The 21,088-nt window shown below is 47.9% G+C and overlaps 1 protein-coding gene and 1 long non-coding RNA gene across 11 annotated transcripts in view; one reads left to right on the forward strand and one right to left on the reverse strand.

Annotated features, from left to right (window-relative positions):
- Positions 1 to 21,088, forward strand: part of LOC310712110 — a 159,962-nt gene that overhangs the window by 45,766 nt on the left and 93,108 nt on the right. The window lies entirely within an intron of this gene.
- Positions 1,568 to 21,088, reverse strand: part of MFN2 (mitofusin 2) — a 37,287-nt gene continuing 17,766 nt past the window's right edge. For 7 of the 10 annotated variants that reach the window (XM_083514651.1, XM_083514648.1, XM_083514653.1 and 4 more), the window contains 13 exons: positions 20,502 to 20,610; positions 18,317 to 18,424; positions 18,068 to 18,221; positions 15,741 to 15,808; positions 14,516 to 14,637; positions 12,627 to 12,753; positions 11,766 to 11,870; positions 11,239 to 11,341; positions 10,066 to 10,286; positions 9,555 to 9,710; positions 7,782 to 7,978; positions 6,243 to 6,377; positions 1,568 to 4,243 (listed from right to left, as the gene is read on the reverse strand). In XM_083514651.1, coding sequence (XP_083370777.1) covers positions 4,174 to 4,243; positions 6,243 to 6,377; positions 7,782 to 7,978; positions 9,555 to 9,710; positions 10,066 to 10,286; positions 11,239 to 11,341; positions 11,766 to 11,870; positions 12,627 to 12,753; positions 14,516 to 14,637; positions 15,741 to 15,808; positions 18,068 to 18,221; positions 18,317 to 18,424; positions 20,502 to 20,610 — 1,675 coding nt within the window. In that variant the 3' untranslated portion in view covers positions 1,568 to 4,173. The remainder of the gene's footprint in view (positions 4,244 to 6,242; positions 6,378 to 7,781; positions 7,979 to 9,554; positions 9,711 to 10,065; positions 10,287 to 11,238; positions 11,342 to 11,765; positions 11,871 to 12,626; positions 12,754 to 14,515; positions 14,638 to 15,740; positions 15,809 to 18,067; positions 18,222 to 18,316; positions 18,425 to 20,501; positions 20,611 to 21,088) is intronic. The other 3 variants (XR_014528749.1, XR_014528750.1, XR_014528751.1) reach the window with 1 other exon arrangement.

Consider the following 21,088-nt stretch of genomic DNA (forward strand, 5'->3'; position numbering starts at 1 on the left):
TTTTTCTATGGTGTGGGATGATTTCATTTCTTATGCTGCAAATAGAATCTTCAACAAGCATCTTCTCAAACTTTGGATATTTGTAAACACACCATTCCTGTCTACGTGCTTCTTTACTTTCATGTTTTCTTTTTCTTTTTTCAAAAATTTAATTGATTTTCCAAAAAAATTTAAAAAAACATACATACATACATCTTAACTGTATTTGATCCAATCTTAGTGACATTGTTAAGTGACTTCCTCAAATGCCCCGGCTGAATTTCAGTGTATATCATTTGTAAAAGTTTTCCAAAACCAATTTTCTCATAAAATTAACTTAATCACTTGACATCTTTCTGTTTTCATTTTGACTTTAAACATATTATTCTCTAACATCACATATTTAAATCCTAAGCCTATCTGATATTTGCAAGTTTTTCCAATTAATTTATCTTAACATATTTAGCTAAATAGTCTTTGAATTTCATCCATTCCTCCTGGTACTCTTCCTCCTTCTGGTCGCGGACTCTCCCAAGTCAGGTCGGCTAGCTCCGAAAAGTCCATCATCTTCATCTGCCATTCCTCCACTGTTGGGACTTCTTGTGATTTCCAATTCTTAGCTAACAAAATTCTAGCTGCAGTTGTGGCATACAAAAACAATCTAACATCTTTCATGTTTTCTAATCCAGATGTTTTATAATTTGCATGTCAGGAAGAAGCAAAGCCACTTAATCTTGGCTCATATGGCTTTCTCCCTTTCTCTTTTCCCTAATTTACTCTTCCTCCATTGCTACGACCTTGTTGTCATTACATGCATGCGGTCACTGTTTAGAAACAACAACAAGTTATTAGTCCTCAAGCTTGCAGAGGCAAATTTGAAAGTCTCTGCCTGCAGAGAGGGTGGGGAGTGCCTGGCAGGAAAAAAATATCAAGATGACAAAGGTTCGGGGTCTCAAAGACTTTTCCGAAGAGTTAGAAACTTTGCTTAAAAGTTATCAAGGCTGTAACTCCCATCAGCCACAACCAAGAGTGTCAATGATCAGGGATGATGGGAATTTGTAGTCTACAACACCTGGAGGGTACATCTGCTCTAGATCACCCACTAGTTCCCCTCCAATTTTTCAACATCCTCTAAAGCAGGCTTCCTCAACCTTGGCCATCCAGATGTTTTGAGACTACAGTTCCCAGCATCCCTGACCACTGGTCCTGCTAGCTAGGAATCATGGGAATGGTAGGCAAAAAACATCTGGAGGGCCGAGGTTGAGGAAGCCTGCTCTAAAGCCGTGTTCCCCAACCTTGGGCCTCCAGCTGTTTTTGGACTACAATTCCCATCATCCTTGACCACTGGTCTTGCTAGCGAGGGATGATGGGAGTTGTAGTCCAAAAACAGCTGGAGGCCCAAGGTTGGGGAACACTGCTCTAAAGCATCTAAACTTTAAATGGGAGGGGAGTGATTTTTAAGCATCTGCAAGACAATAAACCCAAGTAGGAAAAGAGCCCCCAGTCACTGCATTGGATTGAACTAGATGACCTTTGGCATGACCTCCAACTCTACAATGCTAAAAGAAAAAAGGCTGAAGCTTCAGTCTGATTTTTTCCCTTCTTTTAATAGTTTGGTTTTGGGTATTAACAGCACTGATACAGCAAGAAAGGTAATCCATGCCCAAATAAAAAATATTACCATTGTAAATAACAGCAGATAGAAGAGACACACCGCAGGGAGAATTTTTGGAGAGCCCCAAATTCATCCAAAGACAGAAAAGGAAATATATATAATCAAAATTAGCAGCAATAGAACAATAAAAAATAAAGTGCATTTGGCTAAACATGTTGCTGTAATATTGGTTGTGGCGGATTGGCTACCAAAATCCAGAAATGGCACCCCTCATGTGTCATTATCAAGTTGGCTGACAGCGGACCTTGTCTTAAAGGAGCATCAACTATCTTAGCGAATGGGCTAAGCGGAGGATCTAGGGTTGTATTCAATGCTAACCCTACTTAGAGTAGACCCACTGAAGTTCATGAGCATGACTAGCTTAGCCCATTCAGATTCCCTCCATCAATCCAAACTGGGGTGTTTTTTAAAAAAGGGGGAGGGGTGGGATGTCATTGGAACAAATTACATGAACTGTATAAAGGGATCAAAATCTCCACTGCGGTCGGGTCGCCTATCCACGCTGTTCCAGAAGACTCCCGAAGAGGCCTGTAATAGCCAAGGAGTTTATTTCAGCCAGGTAGGGAGGGGCGGGTTTCTCATCCTGCAATTCATAGCGCGGCTACGTGCATAGCTTCTTCGGCCTGGGAGGTGCACCCTCTAATGAATCTTGTCAGTGCTTGTGGTGCTCCATGAGGGCTAGTGGCATGAGAGGCAGACAAACAAATTCCCTCAAATGGAAGGGGAGGGGAAGAGTCATAATTCAAAAGAATTAAGAGGCCCAGGGGATAAGGATCTTCATCTGTCCTGTTCAATATGTGTGAACCTCCTTGTTATAAAGCAGGAGTAATAATAATAAAGTTATTATTATTATATATTTGTACCATACCCAACTGACTGGGTAGGCAACGTGGTGCCCTTGGTAACTTCTAGCACAGCCTGGTGCCCTTGAGGACTCCAACTCCCATCAGCCCTAGCCAGAATGACCAATGGGTATGGATGATGGGGAGTGTAGTCCACATGTGGAATGCACCACGTTTATCTTTAGAACAGGGGTGGGTACCCAAATGTTGAACAGGTTACACCTTACATACTTGGGAGCATAGAGGCAAGAGACAGGATCTATCTAAGTCACCTCTATGCCCAATAACATTGCCCCGTGTCGCTTCAATCCTAGGCCGGGGCATTTCTGCCAAGTTTGGAAGTTGGGTAAAATAGCTCAGGATGCCTTCCTGCCCTGGCCAAGCCCAACGGACAGATCCCACCCTCTTCCTAAAAGGCCTGGGCAAGGTTTCGAGGGCAGCTCCGAGAGGCGGGCAGGCTGCCCTCCCTTGCAAATTGCCTGGCACCAGGTGACTCGAGAGCTCAGGAAATCGGTGCCAGCAGGTCTCCACACGTGGCAGAAGGTAAGAGACGTGGTTTGTCCAAAACGACCTGGCAGCCAAATTCAGTAGAGGCCAGAAGTCCCTTTGCCACTGTCTCAGATAATCACATAAACTCGTGCAGGGGAGGGCATGGCTTGGGCAAACAGTTGCCTCTCGGACGCTGTGGGTCTGACCCAGCTCCCTCCTAGAGCCCAGCTTGGCATAAAGCCACCCCAGCGAGACAGATTGTTAGCCCTGCACAGAGTAAACCTATTGAAGTTAACCCTCTCGACTAGCTTAGGCACATCCATTTAAATGGGCCACTTCAGAGCAGTACACATTCACACCACTGTCGTGCCTCTTTAAGCAATCGTGGCTTTCCCCCAGAGAATCCTGGGAACTGTAGTTCGTTCAGGGTGTTGAGAGTTGTTAGGAGACCTCTGTTCTGCTGCCAGAGTGGTTTAACAGTCAACCCCTCTTTCCACAGGGAACTGTAGCTCTGAGAGGGGAATGGGGGTCTCTTCACAACTCTCAGCACCCTCTACGGTTCCCGGGATTCTCTGGAGGAAGCTAGGACTGTTAATATGGTATTGCAGTGCTTTAAATGTGGCCTTTGCAGGATACAATCCTCTGGCTGGACTGCACCTTGAAGAATGCAATATTATTACTATTATAAGGAATAGGGCATTAATTCATCGAGACCTGGAATTGGAAAGGGGAGTGGGAAGTGAGGAGCTTTGGGGCTGATTTTCATCTCAACTTGCTGGGGAAAGGGGATCCAAACAGAATCTGCCCAAGTTGATCTTGACATTTCATTGTTGTTAAAAGACAAAGAAGAGGGGAACGCAGACCAGATTTATCATTCCTCCTTGTAAGTGTATAAACACAGGCATTTTCTCTCCTGCTAATTATTAGCTTATTAACACTACTGGAAGAAGGAGTGGGGAAGGAGGACTCTAAAATAATATGTATGCCAAACAAGGCGGGGGTAGAAATGGATAAACCATGCAGAGGCCGTGTGATTCACTCGGTCTTGTGGCAGAAAACGAGAGACGGCGCAGCGATTGTCTCCTCTGTGACTCTGTGGGGGGATCCCCACCGCCTGGAAGAGGTTCTGCAAGCGGGTACTCGAGTGGCGAGCAGAAATATCTGCCCTCCTCCTCCGCCTTTCCTCGCTTATCTGCTCTGCTGCAAGTACTGGTGTGTGAACATGTTCAGCTCGCTGTCCAACCAACCGGCTTTATTCCTGCAGAGGGAAAATACGTCCATTACGGGATGTCGTATCCAGGATGTAGGTAAAACGATGAACGCACATTGCTTTAGAAAGCACAATCGTGACATTTTGGACCGCCACCACCCCAAAGAAAGGGGAGCATGCAACTGCTAACAATTTCAGTTCTGAGAACTTTAGCCTGCCAGACTTAGCAGGTGTTGCAACAGGGATGCTAAGGGGCCTGCCCCCAATACTTGTGGTCGCATTCTGCTTTGTTGTTGCTTTTAAGGTTTTTACGCAAGCTTTTCTTGTGTTACAAAACAAACAAACAAGGAAAAGTACATGTAGCGTCTCCACCATCAATTCGTAGTGTCTTTTTCACAGCTTGTTTACATTCATTATGAGACATTATTGTTGTAGACATTGTGCAGTTAGGGGACGAGAAAGGGAGGGAGACGGAGGTACTTTAAATGTAAAGGTAAAGGAACCCCTGACCATTAGGTCCAGTTGTGACCGACTCTGGGGTTGCGGCGCTCATCTCGCTTTATTGGCTGAGGGAGCCGGCGTACAGCTTCCGGGTCATGTGGCCAGCATGACTAAGCCGCTTCTGGCGAACCAGAGCAGCGCACGGAAACGCTGTTTACCTTCCCGCTGGAGTGGTACCTATTTATCTACTTGCACTTTGACGTGCTTTCGAACTGCTAGGTGGGCAGGAGCAGGGACTGAGCAACGGGAGCTCACCCCGTTGCAGGGATTTGAACCGCTGACCTTCTGATTGGCAAGCCCTAGGCTCAGTGGTTTAACCCACAGCGCCACCCGCATCCCATTTTTTTGTGTTGCAAAACAAACAAGGAAAAGTACATATAGCATCTCCACCATCAATTCGTAGAGTCTTTTTCACAGCTTGTTTACATTCGTTATGAGACATTATTGTCACAGACATTGTGCAGTTAGGGCAAAAGAGAGGGGAGAGGGAGGGAGATGGGGAGTGCTTTACTGTATTTTTCGCTCCATAGGGCGCACTTTGTTTTAGAGGGGGAGAACAAGAAAAAAATAATCTCCCCCTCTCTGCTCAGCGCCCCTTCACCGAAGCGGCAGGAGAAACGGAGCCCCTTCCATTTCTCCTCCCGCTTGGCTGAAGGGGCGCTGCGCAGCTCTCCCTCTCTGCTAAAGCCAGGAGCGTCTTGCTCTCCTGGCTTAAGCAAAAGGAACCCGAAGCCTCCGGAGCGCAGCGGGACCTCCCGCTGCGCTCCAGAGGCTTCAGGCAGCTATCCCTGAAGCCTAGAGAGCGAGAGGGGTCAGTGCGCACCGATCCCTCTCGCTCTCCAGGCTTCAGCGAAAGCAACGCGAAGCCTCCGGAGCGCGGAGGGAGCGCTCCCTCTGCACTTTGGAGGCTTCGCGTTGCTATCGCTGAAGCCAAGGAGCCTGCATTCACTCCATAGGACACAGACACATTTCCCCTTCATTTTTGGAGGGGGAAAAGTGCGTCCTATAGAGCGAAAAATACAGTAATTGTTTTTAATTCTGACTTTGAAATCATCATAACCTGCTCTGGGACCTGCTGGTGAAGGGCAGGTAACACCATCCATCCACCCACCCACCCACCCACCCATCCTCTCTTGCTCAAGTCCTGCTTATGGGCTTCCCATGGTGGCATCTCGTTGGCACCCATGAGAACAGCATGCAAGACTAGATGGGCCCCCTTTGGCCTGATCTAGCAGGGATTTTCCTAGGTCCTTATGGGACCTCCAGATGCAGAGGCAGTCTATCTAGTTTCCTGGGTTCTTTGGGAGATTTGGCCCCTGGGAGGACTGGGAGATGCTGGACTAGATGGGCCCTTGGCCAGCAGGTTCCTCTTAAGTTCCCATGGTACCAGCATCACTCAGCTTCCGCAAATGAAGCCCTTCTGAGCATTCCACCCTCCCAAGTTCTGCACTCGCCACCCTGGAAGCGGCTCATTGTATTTCACTTTTATCAGAGCAGCCAGTGAAGGTGGAAACTGGGAGACAGCCCTGCTTCCCATATTCCATACCTGAGCAGCTTGGCTTTGCTCTGAAGGGAGTCCAAGATCTCAATCTTTTGATTCAGAGCAGTGATCTCCTTCTCGAGATCTTCTCTCGTCACGTCGACCTGCTGGCAGAGCTGGGCGAAGGTCCCGGCAAGCTCCCTGTCCCCAAAAAGAGCGGGGAAATGGAGAAGAGGAAGCAGTCAATCAGAGGGAAGGGAATAAAATGGCAAGGTAGAGAACGAACACAGCAAGCTGCTTGGCTTTGTACCAAGTGTAGATCATTGGCCCATTTAGCTCAGGGTTTCCTGCGCTGAACAGCAGCAGCTCTCCAGGGCTGCAGACAGGAGTTTTTTCCAGACCTACCTGGCGATGCTGGGAACTGAACTCAGGAACTTCTGCATGATGAGCTAAAATTCCTGTAATGGCTACAAACCAGCCAGAATTTTTGTGAACATTCCATGACACCCAGGGCAGGAACTGAAGTCAGAAAGGCTACAGGATTCTTTGGTCCAATAAGGCAGCAGCGTTTTACGTGGGTCGAACCATTCAGCCCTAATTTAAAAGCTACGTTAAACTGCTGTAGCGTTTATACGGAGGTTAGAATGTTTGTGAACATGCCATGACACCCAGGGCAGGCCTTGAAGTAAGACTGTCTATGCAGGGTTATTCAGCCCACATAATAAAGAAATATTATTCATGAGCAGGATTCAAACTACGAGCAACAAAAGGAATTCGAGATTACTGTATTATTGTTTTGATATAAGAAGAGGGAAGGTAGGGTGCAGCAAGGGGGAGAAATAAAAAAAACCACAATGGAAAATGGGATGGGAAGTCGCTAAAACCAAAGAAAAATCTACAGTGGTACCTTGGTTCTCAAATACCTTGGTGCTCAAACAACTTGGAACCCAAACACTGCAAACCTGGACGTAAGTGTTCTGGTTCGTGAACGTTTTTCAGAAGCCGAACGTGCTCCTTTTGAGTGTTACACTTCCGTTTTTAGTGTTATGCTGAGGTCTGCCTGTTTTTGCTATTTATTTTGCGGTTTTGTGACTCTTTTTGTGTGTGTGTGACTATGTGGAACCCAGTACAGCTACTGATCGATCAATTGATTGCGTGACTACAGTATATTGATTATTGCTTTCATTTTATGGATCCGTGGTCTTGTTAGATAGTCTGGAACGGATTAATCCATTTTGCATTACTTTCTATGTGAAAGTGCACCTTGGTTTTGGAACGGACTTCCGGAACGGATTAAGCTTGAGAACCAAGGTACCACTATATTATGTCTTGGAATGTTCATGTGAAGTTTTGGGGAATTTATCTAAAAATAAATAAATAAAAGTTATGTTCAATTGCTCCAGAGGTTATACAATGGTTAGAATGTTTGTGAACATGCCACGACACGCAGGGCAGGAATCTGAGCACGCTGAGCTCTCTCTGCAAGGAGTCATTTGTGTGTTTGTAAGAACAGGAACTCCTGAGAGCCACATCAAGGCTCAAAAGGCCACAATTGTGGATAATTTTTCCCCGTCCCCCAGAACGCGAGCGAAGCGAAAGACTCACTGCTGAACTTGGTGGCTGCAGTTCGAACCCGTGTAGCTGACGATGAGCTGGAGTTTCTCGCCGGCGTAGTCCACAAACTGTCGCTTGAAAGCTCTCTCCTTCGCTCTCGTGGTCCAGGTGAGACGCTCGTAGACGTACAGCAGTCCGTAGAGGCCAAAAGAAAGGGCAATCAGCCTCCAGCCCACAGCCTTCCAGACCTGCGGGCAGGAGGAAATGTGATGGTCATTTTTCTTCCTTAAAAAAAACAACCTAACACCTGAAAAATCAAATTAAATCTTTATTGTTACTGTCAATGGCCAGCATTAAAGGGGCAAAATAAGACGGCAAAACCGAACAAAAGTAGCACAGAGTAAAATAAAATGGGCCCCAACTTATTGGAAGTCGTTGCCTTGTTATGATCTCCGAAGAGCAAAATCACCGTATTTTTCGCTCTATAAGACGCACTTTCCCCCTCCTAAAAAGGGGAAATGTGTGTGCGTCTTATGGAGCGGATGCAGGCGGAAGGCTCTCTCAGCGTTCCCTTTAAAGAGCAGCGTGGAGTGTGTGTGCGGCTCTTGGGGGCTTTTCACAAGGAGTGAGAAGGGCTGCCCGTCTCCCTCCTTGGGAAAAGCCCCCAAAAGCCGCACACACGCTCCACGCGATCTTTAAAGGGAGCGCGGCTCTTGGGGGAGCCTTAGCCGTGCGCAGCCTCTCCCAGGCAGGGGGTGAAGGCTCCCCTTGCCCGGGAAAGGCTGTGCGCGGCTAAAGAAGAAGAAGCCAGGATAGTGAGCGGGTTCCCACTGGCTGTTCTAGCTTCTGGCTTAGCCACGGGATGAAGTCTCCGCAGGGGAGCGGGGAGCCTTTGCGGAGCTATCCCTGGCTTTTGCGGGACGTGGGGGAAGAAAAAGAAGAAGAGTTTGGCTTTGATATCCCGCTTTATCACTACCTGAAGGAGTCTCAAAGCGGCTCACATTCTCCTTTCCCTTCCTCCCCCACAACAAGCACTCTGTGAGGTGAGTGAGGCTGAGAGACTTCAGAGAAGTGCGACTGGCCCAAGGTCACCCAGCAGCTGCAGGTGGAGGAGCGGGGAATCAAACCTGGTTCACCAGATTACAAGTCCATCGCTCTTAACCACTACACCACACTGGCTCTCGCACGGCTCTATCCCTTCCCCCACCTCCCAGAAAAGCCCCCAAAAGCCGCGCTCCCTTTAAAGAGCGCGCGGCTCTTGCGGGAGGAAAGCCAGTAGGCTTGCTTTCGCTGAAGCCAGGAGGGCAAGAGGGATCGGTGCGCACCGATCCTGCTTGCTCTCCTGGCTTCAGGGGTAGCCCTGCAAAGCCTCCTGAGCGAAGATAGAGGAGCACTCCCTCTTAGCTCAGGACGTTTGGTGTTCCTTTCTTATTTCTTGTTTTCCTCCCCTAAAAACTAGGTGTGTCCAATCGTCCGGTGCGTCTAATAGAGCGAAAAATACAGTACTCCTTGGAGTGAAAAGGTGGACTTTTCAATGTAAAAAGAACCCATGTTTTCTTATATATGAGGAGCACATGACTTACAGCTACATTGCAAGGGAGAGGTCTTTGGAAGCATCAATAGTGTGTAGGGGGGAATCATCCAACTCAGTATTGTCTACACTGACTGGCAGCAGCTCTCCAGGGTGTCTGTGCCAGTCCTAGCTGGAGATGCTAAGGACTGCACTTTCTGCATGCAGGGCCGATGCTCTGTCACTGAGCTACAGGAGGGCCAGGCGAGGGAATCAAAACACCCTCAGATATCGAAGTTCTCCTTCAAACGTACCACTCCTCCAACCACGAGGATGCCCATAGAGGTTCTGGAGGTGAGAGAGGCCAGCCCAGTGACCATCGAGACCATCAGCTCTTCCTGAGTCAAGGATCCCTGAGGTAAGGGAGGCAGGCTTGGGTTGGCTGGAGTCAAAGGCAGAGGACGCTGAACCTAAGTTTGAAAAAGGAAAAAAAAAGAGAGAGGTCTCTTAAGATGATAATTGCTTTGTTCTGAAAGATACTTGCTAGTTTTTTAGGTGCAGGATACTGTGTCTTCTAAAATTATCATTAACATTTCTTCAAAAATGTAAAGGTAAATTTATCAAGAAATGATTTGACCCTTTTAATATTTAATGCTGTACTGTTTTTAACATTTGATTGGGAGCCGCCCAGAGTGGCTGGGGAGACTCAGCCAGATGGGCAGGGTATAAATATTATTATTAGTTTTTATTATTATTCAGGAGCACCTGATTGGCCGCTGCTGGGTGAAGCAGGGTGCTGGAGGGTAGCCAAAAGGCTCTTCTCACCTGGTCATTGTAGCCCATCAGGGCCCGCCGGGTGTTCTTGGGTCCCAGGAACCTGTTCACGAGCATTGTCCAGCCGAGAGAGAAGTGGAACTGGATATCCTCCTGGAAGTCGGCGCAGAGCTTGTCGCAGTTGAGGTCGTAGCTCATCGCGAAGCACTGCCGGGGAATGAGCTTGTCTATCTGGCCTCTCAGGGAGGCTGGCAGGAGGGGCTTTAAGCCGTCTTCACGGGGGAGGAAAGAGGCAACAGAACCTGCTATTAGAACAAGCCCCAATTCACTGACCAATGTATCAAAATGCACTGGGGATTAGGAACCCCTTTGGTAGGCTGGTTTCTGCCAGCCCCTTCCAGCCTGACCGATGGTCCCTGTCTCTGCACTGAAGGCAGCTACGGGCAGTGAGGGCAAGTGATGGCCTAGTTCATGGATGGGGAACCTGTGGTCCTCCAGATGTTGCTGGACTCCAACTCCCATCTGCCCCTGCCAGCATAGCCCTTGGTCTGTGGCCCTGCATTAAAAACGACGCTGGGGCAGTAAAGGCAAGTGATGATCTAGGCAAGTGAAGGCGCCCTCTGGATATTGCTGGACTCCAACTCCCATCAGCCCCAGCCACTACAGCCAACGGCCTGGGGTGACAGAAGCTGTGGTCCAGTTGCAGGTTCCCTAGCTCTGCTTTACAAGTGAGAAAACAGAAAAGGGAGTGTCTCTGAAGCAGTCAAGATCTCCAAACATCTGGCTCATTAGGTCCAGTCGTGGCCGACTCTGGGGTTGTGGCGCTCATCTCGCTTTATTGGCCGAGGAAGCTGGCATACAGCTTCCGGGTCATGTGGCCAGCATGACTAAGCCGCTTCTGGCGAACCAGAGCAGCGCACAGAAACGCCGTTTATCTTCCCGCCAGAGCGGTACCTATTTATCTACTTGCACTTTGACGTGCTTTCGAACTGCTAGGTTGGCAGGAGCAGGGACTGAGCAACAGGAGCTCACCCCGTTGCGGGGATTCAAACTGCCGACCTTCTGATCGGCAAGTCCTAGGCTCTGTGGTTTAACCCACAGCGCCACAAGTGAGAAAACAGAAAAGGGGGTGTCTCTGAAGCAGCCTAGATCTCCAGACATCTGGCTCAGATACAGGTACTTAATTCACAAGCAGAACAGGAGAGCTGCTCCCTTTTCACGAACCGATCATCTCCTGCTGCATCGTCTGAAGGGACGTCGTGATGGAGCTGGAGCAGCGGTCAGACATATTCCGGCCGAGACCCTCCTCAATGTGCCGGTGGAGTTCCTGGGGGGGGGGGGCAGGGGGGAGAGAGGTAGAGCTCAAAGCTGTTTTTTGCATGGCCCTTCTTACATGAAGTACCCCCCCTTAATTTTTTTGCATTGATATCCCACCTTTTCCCTCTAAGTAGCTCACATTGGAGCACATCGCTCTTCCTCACTTACGACGACCCTGAAAGGTAGGTCTCCCAGGGAGATTCATGACCGATTGGGGAAACGATCCCTGGTCTCCCAGGTCCTAGTCCTGGGAACTGTAGTCCACCCCCTAGCAGAGCTACAACTCCCAAACTACAGTTCCCAGGATTACTGGGGGGGGGGGGAATCTACCACTGAGCTACAAGCCACCCCAGTAACAACAAACCTCTGAGCTATTCCTTGTGCGCTTATAAGCAACAGGTAAAAACAACAATATAATAATTGCAGCAACTCACGTTTTTATAAACTTTAATAACTACGGGAGATGGGTGAAAATCTAGCTGGAAGTCGTCCACCAACACAGAAAGGCGTCTGATCTCTTCCGCCATCGCGTTGGAGACCTGGAAGGTGAAATTGCGTTATGGTAGGTGACTAAGGCAAAGCACAGAGGATGAGGGCACCTCTGTGCCCGGAGCGTGTGTGTGTGTGTGTGTGTGTGTGTGTGTGTGTGTACCAAACCTCTGCCCTCCACTGAAGGAAAAGCAGGATGGGTGCAAATCGAAGGAAGTGTGGTTTTGCACGAAGGAATCACTCTAATAACAAACGAAGGCTGGGGAGTTGGGCAACAGAAAATGGGAGTCAACATCAAGGCCGCTCAGAAAACAGGAGAAAGGAATCAGCCCTGCTGGGGAAACCCCCAAAGTATTCCAAATGCGCAATGAAGACTCAACATTCTTAGCGGCCACAGGATGTTGAAACCTGGGAAACTGGATTGCTCTGCATGGTTCCTGACCTGGAAGAGGAAGATTTTGCTAAGGAGTGTTCCTGCATCACAGGGCTTTGGACTAGATGACCCTATGCATCCTTTGAAGTTCTACGATTTTATGTTCTGCCTATGGAGGTCTATAACCTCCATTCTCAAAAAATTAAATCTACAAAGAAGCATATCTGGAACATGATCAGAGCAGCCTCTGGAGATTTTGAACTGCAACTCCCATCAGTCCCTGGGAGCACAGCCCTGTTTGCCATAATTCAGAGCAGAGGGGATTCCGAAGAGGCAGGGCGCCACAACCGAAAAGGCCCTGGCCACTGGCGCTGCTGAGCGGCCCCCTGGGCCTTTGCCCGAAGCCCAGCCCAGACAGCAGCGATGCTCTTACCTGCCGCTCCACCTCTTCTGTGATCTGCTTGATCTTCAGCTTGTAGTTTTGAGTGAGCAGGTCCAGCTGCTTGTCGATGAAGCCCAGGCGCTCCTGGCGGTCCTCTCGCATCTCAAGGCAGTAAATCCTGGGAGATGGAACAAGGCGTGTGTTGGGTGGCGAGAAAGAAGAGAAACAAATAATGCATTTTCTTGCACTAAAGGGAAAGTCAGGAGATCGGCTGGCAGTTTCCGGGAGACTTCCTTTCCTAGCAGGAAGGAGAAGGAGGGCCGGCTAGCCCAGATGAGGAAGAGGAAATACGAGCACCTAATACTGAACAGGTGATGTCTCTGCAGAGACATCACCTTGCCAACAAAGGTCCGTATAGTTAAAGCTATAGTTTTCCCAGTAGTGATGTATGGAAGTGAGAACTGGACCATAAAGAAGGCTGATCGCTGAAGAATGGATGCTTTTGAATTATGGTGCTGGAGGAGACTCTTGAGAGTCCCATGGACTGCAAGAAGATCAAACCGATCCATTCTGAAGGAAATCAGCCCTGAGTGCTCACTGGAAGGACAGATCCTGAAGCTGAGGCTCCAATACTTTGGCCACCTCATGAGAAGAGAAGACTCCCTGGAAAAGACCCTGATGTTGGGAAAGATGGAGGGCACAAGGAGAAGGGGACGACAGAGGATGAGGTGGTTGGATAGTGTTCTCGAAGCTACCAACATGAGTTTGACCAAACTGCGGGAGGCAGTGGAAGACAGGAGTGCCTGGTGTGCTCTGGACCATGGGGTCACGAAGAGTCGGACACGACTAAACGACTAAACAACAACAACACAATACTGAACAGAGCTAGGCAACCACGCCAGTGGGTTTTTCGCAGTTCTGTATGCACAAGGACATAGAGCAAAAGAGATTGCAAGTCTCCTCCTGATCAGCCCTTTTGCATCAGCAGCCCCCTGCCCCAGATCAGCCCCTTAGTGGTGGCAAGCCTCCCCCGATCAGGTCCTTAACAGTGGCAGGACTCCCCACCCTGATCAGCCCCTTAGTGGCAACAGACCTCCCCCTGAATCAGCCCCTTCGTGTCAGCAGATCTTGCCACCTCGATCAGCCCCTTAGCGGCAAGCAGGCCTCCCCACTCCGATCAACCCTTCAGCGGCAAATGTTTTCCACTGGGACAAACCATTTCATTTCATTTAACAAGTGCATGGGTGCAAGCATATTATATTATATTATATTATATTATATTATATTATATTATATTATATTATATTATATTATATTATATTATATTATATTATATTATATTATATTATATTATATTATATTATATTATATTATATTATATTATATTATATCATATTATTACTTTATTTTACAGTGGTACCTCGGGTTACATATGCTTCAGGTTACAGACGCCGCTAACCCAGAAATAGAGCTTCAGGTTAAGAACTTTGCTTCAGGATGAGAACAGAAATCGTGCTCTGGTGGCGCGACAGCAGCAGGAGGCCCCATTAGCTAAAGTGGCGCTTCAGGTTAAGAACAGTTTCAGGTTAAGAACGAACCTCCAGAACGAATTAAGTACTTAACCCAAGGTACCACTTTACTTCACTTCACTTTATTTTTGAAGCATTCTGCATCTTGGGCTGGAAGTCTGAGCCAAAGAGCTGTTACTGCGTACATCCTCCCTTAACCTGTGACTTTGTATGTTCTCTAAAAGAGATTAAAAGCCCGCCTGGCTCACTTTGAACCACCTCTGCATCAAACTTCTTTGGACCAGAGAATCAGGCAAATTCATGGAGGAGACTTATCAGGGGCTCTAACCAGCCACAGTGACAACGTTGCATGTCTACTTTCAGAAGAAAGCAACGCGCCTGACCATCTCCTGCTGTTCTGCAGCTGCTCACCTCTGTTCCTGGGCAGCCACATGCACCGAGTCCATGATGTGGCGGACCTCTTCCGCGATCTGCTTGGCTCTGACCGTGTGCTGCTCAAACTTGGTCTTCACCGCCGACTGAGAGATGCATTCCTGCATGAGCAAAGGGAACAGGAAGTTCAGATCAGCAACCTGCATTTTACAGATTAAAAATCGAGCAGGTTTTACATACAGCAGGTTACCTGCTTCTGGCAATCTCAAGGGGGGGGGGCAACCCTGGCATTTGGCGATCCACTTTCAGTCCTAACTTTGCCACCTTGAGGACTAGCGACTTGATTTTCTCCTCAATCCCCCTTCCCCCCAAAAATACAACAATGTAAACAGTGAATATTTGCCCAGCAGTATATCTTCATTAGTCTGCGCAGCAATCCCTTTGACAGGGCCTTCCTTACCCAAACTTGTGATTTTACTGTCAAACACTGCCTCCCCAGAGGCTTGTCTGAGTGACAGGTAGGGGAAAACCGACCACTCTGCTCATTAATATAAGAACCACGTCTCATCAAACTTGGATTTTATTTTAAATGAAAATTGGGTTTCTCGGGGTTTCTCTATAACCAAGTTCAAAAAAAAATTGCACTATGCACAAAACAAAGATTGTGGGTTATTTACTCAGATACTATAATGCAATAGCTATCCTGGTGTCAAATTTCTGGGAGTGAGGAAGTTTCCATTATTTCTTAGCTCAAGGGAGGAGGGAATAGGAAGAAACCAGCCTTTCCTCAACCAGGGGCCTTCCAGATGTTTTGGACTACAACTCCCATCATCCAATGCCAGCACTGGCTGCAGATGATGGGAGTTGTAGACCCAAAAAATCCAGAGGGTCCCAGGTTGTGGGGAGGCTGGCATAGAGCGATTTGAGGGGAAACTATAAAAGGGGAGAGTAATTTGCTCAGGCAAGTAAGGAACAATTAAAATCCATTGCACAGAGTTTTGAGAAATGGAGGTTATTAATCCACCTTGCCCAGGGGCGTAAGGAGCTGCCTTCAGGCTTTTGTCCCATCTACACCAGTATTGCTGGCTCTGGCTGACAGCAGGAGCCTCAGAGAAACTGCTCCCATCAACTGCGCTCAGGCCTTACTAGAAATGGAGAAGCTGAGGAGCAAAACTGGAAGTTCTTTCACTTGCAGAGCACAGATGCACTGGCCCTGGGGGTGTTGGTATACGGAATGTGCTCAGCAGACAAAATCAAGACTTGCCTCAAATCTCCTCTCAAAGTTCTGGAACTCAAACATCCTCACTTGGAACCCTTCTGCCAGTGCCCCGCCTAGGAGGGAAAAAGCATCAAAATCCACTTGAAATGGTCAGGATATCCCCCCCCCCAATTAAAATCAGTAAGGGAGTCCCTGCTTCTGATCCCATCTCACATGTAAAGGCGGCCTCTCAACGAAAACAGGGTCTTTTTGGTGGCCCCTGTCTTCCCCAAGAACCTCAAAACGTCCTCACCAACTTTGCCCAAGTTGGTGAAGCTCATTTGACGACAACGAGAAATCTGGTCTTTAGTGTCGTCAGCCTAGTCCAGCGGAACTCTCTGCCACTGGAGATTCAGCGGGTGCCTTCTGTGCCGACTTTTAAATGCCTGCCGAAAACCTTCCTATTCCGCCAGGCCTATGCAGGCAATTAAGGATGCAATGCTTAATTGATGTCTGCTTTTAACTTTTTAAAGGTTTTCTGTTTTTATTGCGGCAAACCTCTCAAGGTATTTATGATATAGCAGTATACAAATGTTTTCAGGAATAAATAAAATGAAAAGCTGACCCCGTTGGGGCTGAAATCTTGTTGGCACTCAGCACCTGAGTTTGTTATTAGAAGGAGTTACAGTATTTTATTCCTATCCCACCTTTCCTCGAAGGAGCCCAATGTGGTATGTATGTATGTATATAATCTGTTCCAGAAGGCCGTTCAACTTCTGGAACGTTCGAAAAATGAGGCGTGTTCGAAAACGGAAGCATTTACTTCCAGGTTTTCGGCGTTCGAAAACTGAAACGTTTGGCTTCCGAGACGTTCGAAAACCAAGGTAAAATTCAAATTGATATATGGCCCTTCGTCAAAAAATCTCAGGGAGGTTCACAGAATAAAATACAAGATAAAACACAAGTAAATAATCAAATCAAAGAAGAAAAGAAAAATACCGTATTTTTCGCTCCATAGGACACACTTTTTCCCTCTTAAAAACTAAGGGGGAAAGTCTGTGTGTCCTATGGAGCGAATGCAGGGGGGAGGCAGGCAGGAAAAGCCCCCAAGAGCCGCACACAAGCTTCGCGCGGCTCTTGCGGGCTTTTCCCCAGGAGGGAGAAGGGACTGACGCGGCCAGTCACTCCCTTCTCCCTCCTGGGGAAAAGCCCACAAGAACCGCGTGCTCCTTAAAGGGTGCGCGTCCCCTGTGGGCTTTTGAGGGAGGTGGGGGAATTGCCATAGCTGCGCGGAGTCTCTCCAGCCGGGGGAGGCTGTGCAAGGCTAAAGAAGCCAAGGCAACGAGCGCGATCCATCCCACTAGCTGCCTTGGCTTCCTCTTTAGCCTTGCCACGCTTCTTTAGCCGTGCTGGAGAGGTTTAGCTCCCGGCTGGAGAGGCTGAGCGGCTATGGCAGAAGCCAAGACAGCCAGCGGGATGGATTGAAGAGGAAAATTTTTGCCTGGCGCCTATGAAAATATATGAAGGCATAGTCGGCCAATCGGTGTTAAAGAGGGACAGAACTTTCTTTATGCATGCTACAACAGCAGCAAGAATACTCATCACAAAGCATTGGAAGACACAAGATCTACCCACTCTGGAAGAATGGCAGATGAAAGTGATGGGCTACATGGAATTGGCGGAAATGACTGGCAGAATCCGAGACCAGGGAGAAGAGTCGGTGGAAGAAGATTGGAAGAAATTTAAAGACTATTTACAGAAATATTGCAAAATTAATGAATGTTAGAATGATATTTAATTGAAGTTAAGTGAGTTCTAGCTGTAATGATATAAAAGAATATGGAAAAATTGGATTTTTAAATAGGTAAAAATTTAATGTTATAATATATTAAGATTAAAGATCAGGATAATAAGGAGGGAAAGAAATTGCTGAATTAACTAATTGAATTGGAACACAAAAAAGGGAGGTATGAGGAGGTCAGGGAAACAAGGATATGAATGTAAGGTTTGGAAAGATTGATTTATTATTTTTTCTTTTTTCCTTTTCTTTGTAAGTGTTTTTACTTTTTTATTCTGTATTTTTCTTGTATTTTTATTTTTGTCTTTTATTTTTGTATTTCTTGTTTGTATGTAATTCTTTTTTCTGAAACTTTAATAAATATTATTAAAAAAAGAAAAAAGAAAATATATGAAGGCACCAGGCGAACCTCCCTGCTGAGAGCACTCCACAAACGGCGAGCCACTACAGAAAATGCCTGTTCTTAGGCCCACTCCCCAATCTAGCTACACAACAACCCTGTGAGGTAGACGAGGCCGACAGACGGCGACTGTCGTGCCCCAGCGTCGCCCAGTGGAGACTTCCCGCTCTGGGAAGTGGGGTCCCACCCAGTTACCTCCTTCGGGCATCCCCTGGGCCTTCTGGATTCGGGCGCTCAGCACCTCTTTAGCGGAGACGAAGAAGATGCGGTCGCCGGCCTGGGCCCGATCCACCACGCCCAGCTCGTCCACCAGGAAGCTGGTGCAGCGTTCCATATGTTGGCGCCGGACCTGGAAGGGGGAAACGGGGCTCACGTGAGGAACGGCGGAACCCCCCCCCCCTTCCCAAACACAACGCCCTTCACGGCTTCCACCAAAAACCTCACCTCTTCCATGTACTCCGGTTCGGAGGCGGAGGCATCCCAGCGGTTGTTCAGGATGAAAATGTTGGGCCGCGACAACCGGGTGTTGACTTTGTGGAAGAACTGCTTCTCCTGGAAAAGGAGAGCCAAAGTCAGAGAACTGGGCGTGTGCAGCTGGGTGCCACTGGGCCCAGGCCTGCACGCCCTTGGCCTCCCCACTCCAGAGTTGCCCTTCCACATCACTCAAAAACATCCTCTACAGTGGTAGCTCGGTTCTCGAACTCACCGTATTTTTTGCTCCATAAGACGCACCTGACCATAAGACACACCAAGTTTTTAGAGGGGGGATGCAAGGAAAAAAATATTCTTTAAAGGGAGTGCTGAGCAGAGCTTGTATGCATACCAGGCTCTGCTCAGCGCTCCCTTTCACGAGCCACATGGAGCATGTGTGCAGCACTTGCAGGCTTTCCCCCGAGGAAAAGCCCCCTCCGCGCGGCTCTTTAAAAGGAGCGCTGCTCTTGGGGGCTTTTGCGGGAGGTGGGGGAAGGGACAGAGAGGCTAAGCCAGAAGCTAGAAGAGCAAGCGGGAGCGCTGCACAGCACTCCCTCTCGCTGTTCTGGCTTCTGGGATAGCCGTGCAAAGCCTTCTCAGTGAAGTGGGATGAAGGCTCCCCGTGCCCTGAAGAGGCTGCGCCTGGCTAAGCCAGAAGCTAGAACAGCAAGCGGGAGCGCTGCGCAGCGATCCCTCTCGCTTTCTGGTTTCTGGGATAGCCGTGCAGCCTGCATTCGCTCCATAAGACCCACACACATTTCCCCATACTTTTTAGGAAGGGGAAAAGTGCGTCTCATAGAGCGAAAAATACAGTAATCTGTTCCGGGAGTCCGTTTGACTCCTGAAACCTTCGGATGTTCGGCTTCCGAAAAACGTTCGCAGACCGGAACACTTACTTCTGGGTTTGCAGTGTTTGGGAGCCGATTTGTTCAGCAACTAAGCCGTTTAGGAACCAAGGTTCCACTGTATATATACACACACACAGTTTGGCAAGCAACAGAGCCCAGAGACTTAGGTGCATGCAAAGCAGTTTGGTCACTCCAGGAGCTGCTGCGAGGGTTTCACCCGTGATAAAACTGCCCAGTGAAGCCGCCGCCATGGTCTGGCCCTCAAACTGGGCCTGGGTGAGGCACTGATACAAAATCCAGGCCTAATCTCCACACAAGGATTTGGAGAAGGAGAAGATAAGATTACAAATGGTGATTACATTTGGATATGGGGCCAGAAGAGGGGGGAAAGGGTTAGGGATTTCGGCGCTGGACTTTCTTTAGCTTAAGCAGAAAGAAAGGACTCTGTTTAAAAATCTGGAGCGGACTCAAAAGAACGTTGCTCTTTAAGTTATGGTATTGCCTCTGGAAAAAGATTGGGAAAACGAAAGGGCCGAGAGCAGTTTTCCAAACTGTGTCGGCTGCAGTGTGTAGGTGTGTCGCACAAATCCTCCTCCTGGGGCTGGAAAGGGGTTAGTTTAAGTTCCAGTTTGCTAGTAAAACTGAATTACTGTGTCGCAAACGATGCACGTCTGAAAAGTGTGTTGCCAACATGGAAAGTTTGGAAAGCTCTGGCCTAGATCAAGAGATCAGGATACTATCATAAAAAACAAGAGTGATGCAACAGGATACAGTGGTACCTCGGGTTAAGTACTTAATTCTTTCCAGAGGTTCGTTCTTAACCTGAAACTGTTCTTAACCTGAAGCACCACTTTAGCTAATGGGGCCTCCTGCTGCCGCCGCACCACCGGAGCAAGATTTCTGTTCTCATCCTGGAACAAAGTTCTTAACCCAGGGTACTATTTCCGGGTTAGCGGAGCCTGTAACCTGAAGCATATGTAACCTGAGGAGTATGTAACCCGAGGTACCACTGTATTAAACTGGAGATACATTACTGGACAGATGTGTAATGAGAAATCAAAACGGGATAATACAACGGGAAGAGGGATACAATAAGAAATGGAACTAAATGTGTTTGTTTAGACTAGTTTGTTCTGTATTATGAAAAGTCTTTAATATTTTTTTTAAAAAAAGAAACTCGCAAGCAACACCCGAACGCAATGGTGACTCTCGCTGCTTGTGATGATTCCCAGCGAACAGATATTGAGAGGCATGGCAAAGTCTCCTCCGAAAGCAAAGAGAAAGTAAATTAACCGAAGGGTGAACATTACCGTCTGCATCAGGGTCGACTCAGAGTTTGCCACCAAGACAAAGACGTCAGCGTCCAAGCAGAACTTGTCAATCCAGCTGTCCAATTCAGTGGTTACGTCGATTCCGGGGCTAACAGGACGGGCAAGGGGTGGGGGGAGGAATGCCAGATGCAGAAAAAAGTGTTATTGACAGCTGTCTTGTTATAATAGCCTTAACCCGAGAACACAACAGCCCACCCTGAACTACTGAGAAAGCAGGACTTCGATTCAAAGCTATTTATTTCCTAACATTTACTTGATTGCAAAAAAAACCCTCCTTCAAAGTGGTATACAAATATAAATATATATATATATATATATATATATGCAGGTTTTGGTGTCTTCGGGTGTCTTCCCGTGTAAGAGTTGGGGTGTCTAGGCGACGTTTCGACGAGGTCTCACTCGTCATCTTCAGGCTGGTGCTTTCGGCTTCTTGTTACTGGAACAGAGCAGGATCTCAGTGTTTGAGTTCCTATAAATACTGTTGAGGGGGTGTGGTGTATAGCCTCCAACGTTCTGGGCAGAGAGGAGGTTCCCAGGTTAGTGTGCCTTTTCTTCTTTTGTTCCTT

This window comes from Podarcis liolepis (genome assembly GCF_965112155.1).
Source record: "Podarcis liolepis genome assembly, chromosome: 7".
Lineage (NCBI taxonomy): Eukaryota > Metazoa > Chordata > Lepidosauria > Squamata > Lacertidae > Podarcis > Podarcis liolepis.